The 15,175-nt window shown below is 40.3% G+C and overlaps 1 protein-coding gene across 1 annotated transcript in view; it reads left to right on the top strand.

The window, feature by feature from the left end:
* Rorb (RAR related orphan receptor B) overlaps positions 1-15,175 on the top strand; it is a 179,799-nt gene that overhangs the window by 119,271 nt on the left and 45,353 nt on the right. Inside the window, exons 2-3 of the mRNA XM_060387328.1 lie at positions 4,441-4,526; positions 8,945-9,086. Coding sequence (XP_060243311.1) covers positions 4,441-4,526; positions 8,945-9,086 — 228 coding nt within the window. The remainder of the gene's footprint in view (positions 1-4,440; positions 4,527-8,944; positions 9,087-15,175) is intronic.

Below are 15,175 nucleotides of genomic sequence, written 5' to 3'. Positions count from 1 at the left end.
ACACACATACACACATGCAAACACATACACTTACATGCACACACACACATACGCATTTACACGCGCACACCTACAGACCCACAGCCTTTCCTTGGCTTTGCCCTGGAATGCCCAGACTAGAAAATGGCAGGCTGAGCTGGAAGACTTGGGTTAGTGGAAATGGAAAGCTTCAAGAGCATGTACAGTAAAACGCACCACTGCCTAGCATAAAGTACCTGGCAGGCTCAACAGCACTGCCTTCCTGAGGGATGCTTTTTTTAAGAGTCAAAGTATTTTCCGGAGCCATTTTCTGGTTAACTCATTAGCCTGAATTAGTTTTCTGACCTTAACACCTGCTGTAACCAGCAGGGGCTTGGATGGGGTAGAACTAAAGAGGCATATATTTCAATAAGCAGGAAAAACGAAGACAAAGATTGTGTGCAAAGTTGGCCAGAATACTCTAGGCAAGGAAAGGACAAGAGGGACTTAATAAGATGAACAAAATGAAAACCAAGTAAGCTTTATCTAGATAGATAGATAGACAGACAGGTAGATAGATGGCTCAATCCCCATGAATCAAGCAGAAGTACCAAACACCATCCCTCCTCCTTGGCTTCCTCGTGCTATCTTACTGCTATAATTAGTGAGGTCCAAGGAGCCACACCCTCCTAAAGTGCTCAGCTTGAAGCAATGATAGATGACTTGGTACCAGGTCTGCACAGTTTAGTTCCAGAGGAGACCATGTTGTTGCCCTTAGCAAGACATTTAAAAACAGCAAGCACCGAGCAATGATGGGACTTGTATCCTCACTGGTGTCTGAAAGTCTGGCCTGGAGATGTGCTGTAGGAAACACACACTATAAACTGTAAAGCTATACCTCAGAAAGGGGATTTTAATGAGGAAAAAGGAAAATGACTACTACTGTAAATGATTCGAATTTTTTTCACTTCTAGTAACCCTGAAATGATTTATTCTGTCAGAATAAAAATAGCCACAATATTTCCAAATTGATAAAACTTTCTTCCACATAAGAAAACACATATACATTATAGGTGACTTCTTTCTCTTTAAAAAATGCTGTTAAAGTGTTTGTAGCTCTTCAGGATTATGTGTGGAGCCAAGGTTATGAATATGTATAAATATGCAGATGCCCTATTGAATGTTCCTTATCTCATTTGTATTTCTGAAGATGTATAAGATAACCTTTGTGTCTTTCAAAAACATCTTCCTACACCTCAGGGAGCAAATTACCTCTATTTTCATTTCCTTTAAAGTTAGATCATTTTATAATTAAGAATGTATTGAAGCAGATTCTCCCACGTGTAAGCTACTCCCTGGGGAGTAATTTATGCAAAGAGAGCCTTTGACTTAATATCATATGAACCAAAAACTATTCAATGGCTACCTTCGATTATTTTAGTCATTTTATAGTAACTATAAATAACTCACTGTTGAAATGTTATTGCTAAACTGAAAACCATAGTATGAATAAGTTATTGTGTGATTCACTGAATCATTTTTTAAAATATCTTTAATAAAGATACAATAGTGTCAACTGGTTTTTGACATGTTACTCTGTTTGACATATGCTTCTTTTCTTAAATTGTTAGGGAAAAAACTTAGTTAATGGGTGTAATGCTGGTGATGATGACATTATTCCGGAAGTAGCCATTTTAACCTCACAGTTCTGTGATGCTTGCTGATAAATACTATATTTATAAGCCACAAAACATAAGCTCAAAAGTTTTGTTTAGCTATGGCCCTAAGCATTAATAGATTAAGGAATGCAATCCAAGAGAACAAATGAGAATAATATCAAACCTCCTGTTTCCCCACCACACAATCCTGAAAGCATTCCAGTCATACTTACATCCCAAGTTCCATCCCTCAAATTATTTCTCTTACAAAAAAAAAGATATTTTGAAGTGTCTGTAGCTATTTAATTTTGAAAAACTTTATGTGTTACCCTAAAGCTAAGTAATATATTTACTGTGTGAAGTAATATCAAAAGATGGCAATGCTTTACACTTATTTGTTTTGCGTATCTAAGAGTGGAAAACTATAGAAGTGTATGCAAGTGTCAACTTTATGTACAAAGAATGTTCAAGGATATTTTGCATAATTATTTTAAATTGGGAAAGGAAATAGCAGATCTTCTTAGTGTGAATAATTTTAACAACTCTTTGGAGGACTATCAAACACAGGAAGTCCTGCATTCTAAACAACTTCCATGAAAGCAAAACCTTCCTTCCGAGACATTTTACATTCAGGTCCCTGTGAGGCGCCCCATGACAGTGCATGCGTGCCAGGTCCACACTGCATCATACTCCACCAAAGTCTCCATTGCTGGTCTAAGGCTAAGGCTCAAACCTAGCTCTCATGCCTGCTGTCCAAGCGCCCTACCACCCAGCAACATGCTCAGCCCCAATGTCACTGTTGTAGTCAGCCCATCACTTTGTCTCACTACCAAGCCTAGGCAGATAGAACTCACTTCCGATTCTTCATCAGCTTCCATTTTCCTTACCTCTTAGCGTTTAATCTCACTTCTGCCTTTGAAGCATTTTTGTTTGTGCCCCTTCAGCACCCTTTGTCCTAGAATGGATGCCTTCTGCGTTGCCATTGCCTAACTCGCATGCCAGGAGTAACCTTTCATTGGCCTTCTGCTCTTTTTCTGGTTAGCCTGCCGAGCTCCTTCCAAGTCTCATGTCGTGTCAGGGGTGGTTTGGGGGGATTCTGTTTAGGACTTCCCTCACACTGTTAAGCACTGTAACACTAACCTACATCCCAGCCTTGTTCTCACCATTCACTTGCTCTTCATTTTATCCACTCCTCGTGGCAAATAGGATCAGGCGAAAACTCCCCTGCCTGTCTCCAATGGCTCCAAAGTCTGGTGTCACACTTCTGTTCAGCCATATGACCCAAATTTTCCTTAAAGCCAATTACTCTGTATGATTACTAGACACAGTCATACTAAACTTCTGACCTATTTTTATTCAGTGCCCCTTGTCTTTCTCTTCAGACAAATCAAATTCCATATCATCTGTAAGTTGAGCTGGCTTCCCTGTTGGAACTTCAGTGATCTAAAGGTTGGAATATTGCAGGTCCAGGGCTATTTGCCTCATTTTGTTCTAGCTTGACTCCCCCACCCCACCCCCCGATAGCCACTCTATTCCTACCACTATGTCAGAACTAATGTCCTGTGACTAATGCATAAAACTTGTTTGGAATCTTTTTAGCAGACCAGTAGCTTCCACCAGCCCAAAAGCTCAGAATGTCGTAAGATGGCATCTGAGACCTATAGAAAAGCTTCCCCCATCTTGCTGTGACCACCTCTCTTACATATCCATCAATGCAAATCTAAATTGCTATAAAACTTTATGAAATTCTATCCACATTTCAACACAGAATTTGGGACAACCTAAATCAATTACCTGGGCCACGGTCACTCAAATATGCCCCAGAATAAACTATCTCTTATACTCTTTTTTAAAAAATGAAACCTTTTCATCTCCAGTGAAATTAAATACCTGCCATTTTTCTAAATGACTTATCTTTTTCTGATTTCTTTATTATTAACCTTTTTATTAACAAGACTATCAAAATCACTACCATGTCTTCTCCTGAGTCATCATCTTTCAGTACCTTTGCATATATTAAAAGCATGCTCACTTAATGTTCAGGTTGATTTCTTAATGACAGTTTCACAGGGATAATCACTTTATCCAGCCACACATGTAAGGTTATCAAACACCAATACCATAGACTTGTTTGGTTTATATAAAATATTGTTGTGATAAGACCATGTGAAAACTCCTAATGACTTCTATTTTCAAAAGCAAAATAGGAAATATAAAGACATGAGTTCACAAGATTTTTCTGCAATGTTATTTTGAGGAAGACGAGTTTTAAGAGAAGAAAACAGTAAAGGGAATAGAAAATATCTGGTGTTTAAACATACACATGCAGGGATATGCATTCCTCTGTGTGTGTGTGTGTGTGTATGAAATTCAGTTTGAAAAAACAAAGCAGAGAGTGATAAATAAATAGCAGACCTTAGATCAATGGTTCTCCACCTGTGGATCATGAAGACTGTCAGAAGACACAGATGTCCACATTACAGTTCATAGCTGTAGCAAAAGTACATGTAGCTACAGCAGTTCATAGCTGTAGCAAAAGTTACGAAGCAGCAATGAAAATAATTGTATGGTTTTGGATCATCACGACTCAAGAAACTGTGTTCACAGGCTCCAGCATTAGAAAGGTTGAGAGGCGCTGTCTTAGAAGAAGCCTAGGGAAGCCATCCAAATAGTAAAGACGACCCACGGCCACCACTATCACCCAGCGTCCTCTATTAGAGACTAACACAAACACCTTGGTAAAAACATGTAAGCATGAAAATAGGAAGGGTTTTTTAAAGGCAATTATAGCCATTCAAAATGTCTTTTTTCCCCCTTCTTTCAGCACAAATTGAAGTAATACCATGCAAAATTTGTGGCGATAAATCCTCCGGGATCCACTACGGAGTCATCACGTGTGAAGGCTGCAAGGTAGGGACTCTTCCAAGTTGTGGTGTTGTGCCGAAGCAGTCAAGACATGCTGAGGGATGTTTGTGGCTGCCGCTGACAGGGGCAGTTCTGTTTGAGTGGGTGGGTGGTTAGGTGGGTTGACTTTTCTCTTCTTTTGCCTTTTACCTCTTTTTGTCTAACTAGTCAGCAGCTCCTAAAAAGCACGTGCTTATTTAAAGGCTTGAACTAGTCACATCGACAAAGATATAAATACCAATTCTTCCTGGTTTAGCAACATTGACTTCATTCCACTTGTATTTGCTGGACCTGGAGATTACAATAAAGACTGTAAACTAATGGACAAGTGTTTGTATGTTTGCTGAAGAGGACAGACAACTGTAGGTTAGAGAGGTGACCATTGTAATATACACATGACACTCCTTTATTCTCATGTTCTAGAAAATTTAAAATGTTAAACTGAAAGTGGAGCTGATGAGAGGTCTCATAGGTTAAGAACGGTAGTTGTTCTTCCAGATGAACAAAGTTCAATTCCCAGCACCCACATGGTGGTTCACAGCCATCTGTAACTCCATTCTGAATGTATCTGATGTCCTCTTCTGACTTCCTTGGGTACTTCACAGACATGGGACATAGACATACATGCAGGCAAAACAACCCTATACTTAAAGTATAAAAACAGTAATAAAATTTTCAAAACACTGGAAGCACTGGGATATTAGAAGTGGGCTCTAGATCCATCAAAGGTCATCTTCCCCCAAATCTTAATTTTCCGATTAGTTCCTGAAGGATAAACAAGGTCTTATTTGACATATGCCACTGATCCAGAGACGAAAAAGAAACTGACCAAGAGCACAAGGCTTTTTCACATCTGTCCAGTGTTCCCTCAGAGAGATTCCACCTACCCAATGCCGAACTCATTTCTGTGAGTAAGATGGCTGGAAAATACAGGGCAGAGGGAATAGTAGTTACCACAGACCTAACTTGATATAAGCAAAATTAAGATGGAGGTTTTAAAGACAATCTGTAAGGGAGAAAGAGTGAGAATAGGAAGGTACACTCAAAACATTTCTGCAATGAGTTTAAAATAGATGGGCATAACCAGAATAAAACTTGAGCGCCATCTTCAAAAGGAATGGTAGAGACTGGCAAAGTCATTGGCAATATTCAGGCAAGGTGAATCATTTTTCTGAGTTCAGCAAACTGAAGGAGATGTGGCAAAGTCATAAATTCTAGGATGCAAACATAATCTTAGGAGACTTTTTAAATGTAAACAGTATAAAAAAAAGATTATAGTTGCCAAAATAGCACCACTCTTCAAAACCTGGCCGTGCCTTTACAAGTCTCAAAAAAAATGAAGTGCTTGAAATTGAGAAAGTGAATAATAAATCAAAAAATAAGTGAAAAATAACATGACAAAAGAAAAATCAGCATAGTGGAATGGTCTGGATGGATATGGCTGCTGATATCCTTAGGCAAAGCTTATGAAATAGCCTGTTATTTCTCTACAAAATTAGAATTAAGAGCTATGTATCAACCGCTATCATGCTAATTTTTTATTCCATCAATACAAAACAATAAAGCAAAAAAAATGAAGTTGGCTGTTTCTTTGACCCCTCCCCATAAATAAGTCCTTTTCTATGGATAAGCAGACAGACAGTTTTTGTCATAAACGTTAGTGAATTTATAGTGAGAACTCTTTCCAGGGAAGGCATTTCCACAAGCTTCTTCTGCAGGCTTAAGAGCCCTAATCTAGCTTACATCATATCTACTAAAGTCATCTGTATATGAATGCTGCATGCTCATTTCATTATATCAGGCATTTGGAAAATGTCGGGCTTCAAACTGTGGGGCTATATCCATTTTAAGAAGCATTTTTAAACCATAAGCTTTTAAATATTGCATGAATATAATCCAACACATCAAGAGCAGGAACAAGTGGTTAGGCTCCTGTCATCCTTTCAATCCACCATCCAAAAAATAATAATAATAATAATAACTATTTTGTCACTAGAAAGCATATTCTGAGGTTTTCATCAAACTGGCAACACTAGTTTTATCTACGTCATAGGAAAGCCCACATGTATAAATATGCTACGATCCTCTCCAGTAGAAATCCCATTCAGATGCAGATGTCAGTGTCGTGTCAGCACACTCAGTTATCAACCTCTGAGTTTCTATGATAATGCTCTGGAGTCAAGCTATACGACCATTTTAAACATCAGTTCAGCCCACAAACTTATTCGGTTCCTATTCATTCAGTAAAATCAGTGAAATAGATTCTATTTTTCATGCCAAAAATCTCATCTGCAATAATGAGCAACAGATAAGCAAGAAATGACTCATAATTAATGTCAAATTGGCTGTAAATTAGGGCTTGTGACTTCAGACTGTCTTCCCTGCCAACTCTTTCACTAAGTGGCACTCTAGTACCCAAAGATAAAAATTAAAAAAAAAAAAAAGAGTTCTTCCTTAAGCTGTAAATTTGTAAATTCAAGGCATCTCTAATCAGCACCAGAGCACTGTGATCATGCTTCCTGACAGCTTTCCTGGTTTATGAAACAGGTGTTTCAACCTCTGGGGACTTAGGTGTTCCTGTTTCCAGAAGTGAATCAATCGAATTCATGGTGCTCTATTGTGTAATCGCTAGTGTAGTAAGCAAACACCACACATGAAGATAGAGAGGTGAAAGTTGTCCTTTTTGAATGGATCTGTGCTTAAACCACAAAACCAATTTGGAACCTCTCTCCAAGGGGTCCTTACCCACATGGCCATCCTAAGGTTCCTTATGGTTCAGCAAAGCCCCTGCACAGTGCCCAGCTAAGCCCCTCTGAAATCCAAGACAAAACCAAAACCAATAATATCAATCCTGTCTTTTCTTTAAATTGTTAAGAACTTTCATACTGATGTTGATTTTAATACCCTGTTGAAACGTTCTTTTTCCTAATAGCCTTTATTTATAGGGAATGGTAAATTTCACAGCCAAGGCTGATCTTCTCATATGCTTGACTTAATCCACTCCTATTCCATTCTCCTGAGGAAATACAGTGTTTGAAATAAATTATGGGCTCAATTTCAGGCCTCATGGAGGATTTTTACGTCCATAAAAAGTAAGGTTGAGGGCTATTTTTCCCTGTGTTTCTTCTAAATTCTGTTTGGACCACCATTTTACTGATGGCACTTTTCACTGTTTTGCTGTATGTGTTTCGAGAGCAAGCAATGATTAAGGAAACTGATTACCTGGGGGAATGAGCAGATGAACAGATTTCTTTGGGGAAACTTTGATGTCTCTGGGGATGAACTTTGATGTCTCTGGGGGGAAATGCTTATTTTCCTTATGTTTTCTTCAAACTAAGGAAGGTTGGTGTTCAAAGAATTAAAAATAACAATACAGCCAGCTGCAGGTTTCAAGGGGCTGTTGTAGTACTTTTATGCCAGAAGAATCCAAACCTACCCAAAATAAAACTCAGATCCTATAACCTAAGAGCAGGCATTTGTTTATTGCCTGTACGCACTGAAGAAGATGCATTTAGTATTTCTTTTATCCAGAATGTGATTTTTGATAAAAATACATCATGGGTTTCAAGAACAACTTTCTGCCCAATGTGATGGCACATAATCTAATTATTGGGGAGGCAGAGGCAGGCAGACCTCTGTGAGTTCAAAGCCAACCTGGTATATAAAGCCAGCTCCAGGGCAGCCAGAGATGCCAGAATTGCAGGGTGAGTCTCTTATAGAAAGAAAGGAAAGAAAGAAAGAAAGAAAGAAAGAAAGAAAGAAAGAAAGAGAGAGAGAGAGAGAGAGAGAGAGAGGAAGGAAGGAAGGAAGGAAGGAAGGAAGGAAGGAAGGAAGGAAGGAAGGAGGAAGGAAGGAAGGAGGAAGGAAGGAAGGAGGAAGGAAGAAAGAAAAAAGGAAGGAAAGAAAGGAAGAAAGAAAGAAAGAAAATAAAAGAAAAAAAAACTTTCCAGACAATTTTTTTTACATTAGAAAAAAGGCATTTTGGAATGTAGGGAAAAATGGAAATGAGGCTGAGACCACATTTCTTGATGCTGTGCCTCCTACCAGTACTGACAGCACTTAGTTTAAACCAGGCCCATATCCCCATCAGACTGCCATACTTAGTTTAGCAGTGACATACTTCTTTGATGCTCCTTCCCTGTTGTCCTTTTGAGGCAAAACTGTTTTCCCTTCTTTTAGTAATGAATGAATGAATGAATGAATGAATGAATGAATGAATGGACAACTAAGGAAAGAGACTGTCAACTGCCCATAAATGCACACATATATTCTGCTCAGAACCGTTTAGAAGCTCTCCAAAAAGCACTAGAAAACTTTTGAAAGATTAAACTCGGCTATGCTGGGTGTAGAGAGTACAGCAGTGTATATGCTAATGTCACCCTTCCCCTGGGTCTCCTGCCCCCGCTTTCTCTCTCACTCTCTAGGGATTCTTCAGGAGGAGCCAGCAGAACAATGCCTCTTACTCCTGCCCAAGGCAGAGAAACTGTTTAATTGACAGAACCAACAGGAACCGTTGCCAACACTGCCGACTGCAGAAGTGTCTTGCCCTAGGAATGTCGAGAGATGGTAAGCCTCTGCCTCCCTAGTTCTTAAGAGTCTTCAAATGGATGTTTTGCTAGAGGCTATTCAAGCTGCTGAAAGAGTTTTAACTGTGGGAATTGGGGATATGAAGAAAAGAGAACCAGAGCGCTGGTCGTGAATTAAGAAGTAAAGCAGAAACGTATCAAATGTGGTATTGCCCGAGAAATAAGAAGGTGAAGGAAGGTGGTGAGGGCCTGCAGAGCAGCCTACACTAACTAGGTTAAGTGAAGGCCAGGTAAGGCTAGATCGTAACTGACTACTTGGCCACATTTCCTGGTAAAGAAGGTTTTTCTGGGATGTGAGATTCAGACTGAAGTCAGAAAGCCCTAGCTGAACAGAAGCTGTTCATCCACCAGAGCCATCTGACTGGTACACAAGTTGCGTAGTATACGGAGAGGCTAGGAGCAGAACACACTTCCGTGGGTAGTGAGGCAGCTCCGTGGCTGTTCACAAACACTCAGCCAGGGACTTAGACTGTTCTGACCCGTGATGAAGAGTGCACATGTATTCAGAGATCCTGTGTTTCCACTCAGCTGGTGCATATTTCTCCTACATATCCCAATTGCTTAGATTTTGAAAAAATCCAAGCCCAGTAAACAAAGAATTTTGCCTCCTTTTTCATTTTTAGTCATTCACACACTGTTTGTTTGGTTTTGTTTTGTTTTGTTTTGTTTTCAAGACTCAGTTTCTTCTTGTAGCCCTGGCTGTCCAGAAACTCTCTCTGTAGACCAGGCTGGCCTCGAACTCTTACAGATCACCCTGCCTCTGCCTCCCAAGTGCTGGGATTAAAGGCATGTGCCACCACCACCCTGCCAACACACATCCCTTTGTTTGTTTGTCTGTTTGTTTGTCTGTTTGTTTGTTTGAGATGGGGTTTCTCTGTGTAGCCTTGGCTGTCCTGGACTCACATTGTAGACCACACATTGTAGACTCACAGAGATCTGCCTGTGTACCACCAAACCTGGCTCAACACACACATTTTTACACTATGCACATTGGCCCCAGCTTTTCTTTAGCCCCATGGTGCATAATGAATGGCCTTGTGTCCTGGACAAATCCCACTAGCACTAGGGTTAATGGGTGCTTCTCTCTCCCAGTAAGTGATGGTAGCATACTGTACTAAAGAATCCTAAAGTTTGTTTAATCGGGACTTCAGGATGTGCAATGAATTATCTCCTACTGCCTTTTAATTATACTTCCTGTCTACTGACTCAGAAAATCCTGGCACAGTACTGTGGCAGTAGCACAGGAGTCAGCATAAGATGTCCTTACACTTTCCTCAATGATACAGTAGTGTCTTCACTTTGATACATGCATTGGCTGTCTGCCATGTATGGCTGCCTCTATCTTCACCACATCTGGTCACTGAAGCATCATGGCTGCTGGTAGATAGCTGCCTTACTATTCAAATCATTGGCTTTGTTTCCTCTCCTGTATATATGGGCAGACATTCAACTCAGGGATTACAGACATGTTCAAGCCTGCCTAGGCAGAGAATTTAAAAAAAAAAATGAATGTAGCTTAAATAACACATATGTGGACTTGTGCTGTGAAGTGGCAAAAGTGTGAGTGAACAGGTACCATGTATGTTGTATATTCTCTTTGTTGTGTGTGTTTGCTTGTTTGCTTATTGAAATAGAATCTCAGTCTATAGTCCATGCTGGCTGGAGACTCACTGAAGAGCCACGGATGGTCTTCTTGCCTTGCCCTCCCAAGTGCTGGGAGTACAGGCACGTGCCCCAAACCTGGCTTCTGCTTTTCTGTCAACTGGACTCTTTACAAATCAATCCTCAATAGAACTGTTTGTGGAGAAATGTTTGATATCAATAGGAAGATATGAGACAACCCCCCCAAAAAAATGAAGCCTAATATTTACAAAAATCTAGAGAGAGAGAAAAAGTTAATTTAATTTATAATGTTTAAGTTTCTAAAGAATATTCTTATAGATAACATACCCCTATGGGGGGGGGGAGACTGGTGATGCGTTGTGCGCAGATAAATTTCACAGAAAAATGTCTTCTTTTCAGAACTGGGTCATGGGACACATGTCACTAAATGACTTATATTTCAACAATAAAGTCAACAGTTAGGCCTTTGATCACACTCTTTTATTGAAAGTAATAGTCAGTCACTTCCTGCCTATAATAGAAGCTACATTCTACATCTAAAATTTGCCCGGGGGTTGAATGACATGAGAGAGATGCTAAAACAAGTAGACTGGATCAGAAATCTCCAATGTTTAGATCCCTAAAGGTGTTGACTCATCTCCTATGCTAAAGGAGTTAAGCTAAGACAAGTTTAAGTTTAACTAGTGAGTAGTGGGGGGGGGGGACGGAGAGACTTAGAGACAGCAAGACACAACGATTTCCAAAACGACACCAGAGTCATAGATGACAGTCATGCAGCTGGAGTCTCAAAATCACCTGTTCTGTTCTCATGCAGCAGGAAGTACAAATCTATGATGGAAAATGACTTTTAATTTCTAGTCACCTTGAAGACTTTTGTTCTCCTTAGAATCCCACACTCTAAACGAAGGTGAAGTGATTTCTAACACTTCTCCATGGAAGAGTCCTTTGCTAGCGTGGGATTAAAATGAGAGTTAAGTGTGTATTGTGTGATGACGCTGTTGGCCTGAGTACTTGTCAGTCACTTGCAATATGTGAAGAATTGTGCTGGTTTCCTTAAGAGGTGGCAGTTTAAGAAGCTGCCTCGAATATGCAAGCAAATGTCGCTAGCAGAACAAATGAGGTTAGAGAGAGGCAAACAGTTAAAATATGTGCTGTGTTCACCCATGGGGAGTGATGAGACACACTCAAATACTTGAAGATATAGCAGTAGAAGGTCTTTGTTAAAATGAAGCTTTGAATACATCAATGTGTCTTCAGAGAGGAGCCAGGGAATATGTCTACGGCAGGAAGTTCAGTAGGTGTACTGAACTTGGTGTACTGTACTTTTTTCTTGGTGTACTGTACTTTTTTCCCTCAGATATATCACCACCTTCAATGTGGGAGAGGATGTAAAACTGAAACATCCTTCAGCAATACACGGAAAGTAGTTCTAAAGTCATTGTCTATAAAGTCTTTGATTTAAGCCAAAGCCTGAGAACTCCAAACTGCAGTTGCTTTAAGTTGCTTCTTTCTAGATACCTCAATTGCTCACTCACCTGACAAGTCTACCCTGGACAAAAGATGTACATTTTTCTGTTGAGTCTTCAGATGATTAGAGCGGAGCCGTCGGCAACATGCTTTTTAACATCGTTAGCTGTAATTACAAGGCCTATGGTTAATAACACGTGTCTGCACGCTTTGGCTATAGGTCAGTCTGTGACCCTGCTGATGGTAGATGGCCCTGCTTGGGTGATGGAAGAGGCCTGAATCAGCTTTGTACAGCCTATTGTACAGCAATCTAGTTCAGGCATGTCCTTGCCATGGTGAGGTACCCAATCAAACAGGCCCTTTTCAAGTCTCTGCTTGGAACACATTTGTCAATAACCCACTGACCTAGGCAGGTCATGTGAGTGGAGAGCCAGGGTTGGGCAGCATGCCTGCACAGAATAAAAAGGAACTGGGAATAGACATAGAGAAGGACATGAAAGGGTGCAGGTTAAAAAAAAATGGGGCCATTAATACAATCACCCTGCCTTGAAACACATAGAAATTTCAATTGAGGATTAAATGGCAAGTCATATTAAAGGCAGTTTGATCCCATGAAGGAAACTGGCTCAGTCTTGATTTTCAATTCCTATGATTTAAACCAGTTAAAATGTACATTAGTCTATAAAATTACTGCAACATTTTAATTTCATGCAATAGACTCGGTTCTCTTATTGATAAAACTATAGTTGTCATAAGGGTCATCTGAGTTGATTCATATGCAAAGGAGCAAAGGTCACCAATATAGAAAATGAACACCACTTTCTTGGGAGGCAGCCCTCCAGAGTCAATGTTTAATATTATTTAATTTTCCTTATAAAAATGGTGTTTTCCTCTAGAGAACAACATGTAAATTATTTGGAATGACATAATATAAAAGTACAGGGAAAAGTCATTCTAACCATTCTGTAGAATTCTGCCCATGAACAAGTGGAGATACCTCTACCCTCCATAAACTAATTCTGCAAAGCAGAGTCTAACAAAATCAGTGTCTACACAGCAAGTTAAACACAATGTTCTAAACCAGTTCAGGACCCAGCAAACTCAACAACAGATAGGGAGAAAAGAGAGTTTGTTAGTAGTTAATTAGATCGTTTCTCTTCATTGAGAAAAAAAAAACTGCTGGATAATTACTGCTCCATCTTCCTACTTAGGCAGCACTGGAAAGTCAGGGTGCAGGGATTTTCTTTTAGAGAGATTAAGAAGTAAAAAGAAAGAGGTATTAAAGTCCAGCCAGTCACAGCCTCAATCTGGCAAGCAAGATGGAAGAAAACATGTCACTATATATAGAAGTATCTAAATACTCCTGCACACATCCTGCTATCTAGAACTCAGTCACACAGTCACCCTTCTCAGTAATAGAGCTGGGAAGTGCGGTCTCCATTTTGAACAGCCCATGCTCAGATAAGGTTTGATAGCATCATTCCCAATGCAAGGGGAAGATGAATTTGGATGAATGCCGTAGAGAGTCCTCACAACGCAGACTTCCTCTGTGGGCCCTCTGAGCTGGAGAGCCTGGAAACACCTCCCGCACGTCAGCTTTTGGAAAGAACTCTAACCCTCATGACTGAATCCCAATCAGTTTCTACATTCATCTGCCTTCTTTGTACACCCTCCGAGGTCCTGACATCAACAAAGCATGGGAAAACTGCCACCAAAGAAGTCAGAAATTCAGATAGACATCTCCAAGACTACTGTAGTCCCCACCATTAGCAAGATGACTTCATCCAGGCGACCCAGCACCCAAGATGCCCACATGCTGAAAGAGGGGTTGACAGCTTGGGAAAAGAAGTCACTATCCATCACAGTTCAGGAGCTTGTGCTCCACACATGAGGAATCAGCACATGGGTTGAAAGACTCATTATGTTACTCGCCAGACACCATAGAGCCTCTTCCTCAGTTTCCCACAAAACTCCTAAGGATTTAGCTGCAGGAAATGGCCAAAATGAACCCTAGAGATGGACAGAGGAGGAAAGGGCTGGCTGGCTCTCTCGCCTTGAGTGAATATGAATGATGCCATCCTAAATTTCTTAGCATTTGCTCCAAAACCTAGATGACAGCAACTGATGAGGTTTTCACACTCTCTGCACCCTGGATCTTAGTCATAAAATATGTTTCAAACTGAAGCAATGGGTCCCTCCCCAAGGACCCCGCAATCCTAATGTAAGGGAAGGAAGTCAGTATAGATTACAGAGGCCATTTTAATATCGAGAACCCTTCGCTAGTCTCCTGAGGTTTGTTCTTTGGTTTTTGCCAGTGCTATTCACAGTGAAGAGGGGAGAAAGAGAGAGGGGGAGAGGGAGAAAGCACATCTTCCAGTTTCATGGCAGTGACAAATAATACAAAATTTTTCCTTTCATCTGTTTAGATATTGAATGTCCCCCACCGTCTATATATTAACATATATTAAGGATGTAGTTCCCGAGTCAGCACTGTTGAGAGGTTGTGGATCCTTTAGAGGGCGGGGCCTAGGGAGGTCATTGGAGAGCATGCATCTGAGGGAATTGGACCCCAGCCCCTTCCCCTTCCTCTCTTTTGCTTGCTTGTTGTGGAACTGCGCTGTCATACATTAGCAACATAGTATCCTGCTATGCCACTGGTACAAAAGCCATGAATACTGTGAGCCAAAGATAAGCTTTTTCTTAATTTCATCTGAGGTATGAGTTACAGAAAGCTGGACAACACACAGGTTTCATCCCTATGAAACAAACCTAACATACTCTGCAAATACAATCTTTCTGCTAAATATGAAACGAAAGTGTGTGAAGCCCTGGCTTGCAGCGATAGGGATTTGTCTATAAGATGCTGAAGGGACCTCCATCCATGTCCCTTAGACTGATGTAGCTAAAGAGAATGGTAACCACACTGTTTTTGTTTGTTTGTGTTTGTTTGTTTTGTTTTGTTTTTTACTTTTCTTCCCA

The sequence above is a fragment of the Meriones unguiculatus genome, chromosome 1 (assembly GCF_030254825.1).
Source record: "Meriones unguiculatus strain TT.TT164.6M chromosome 1, Bangor_MerUng_6.1, whole genome shotgun sequence".
Lineage (NCBI taxonomy): Eukaryota > Metazoa > Chordata > Mammalia > Rodentia > Muridae > Meriones > Meriones unguiculatus.
The sequence above is the reverse complement of the archived record's forward strand: the minus strand, read 5'-3'. Positions and strand labels throughout refer to the sequence as shown.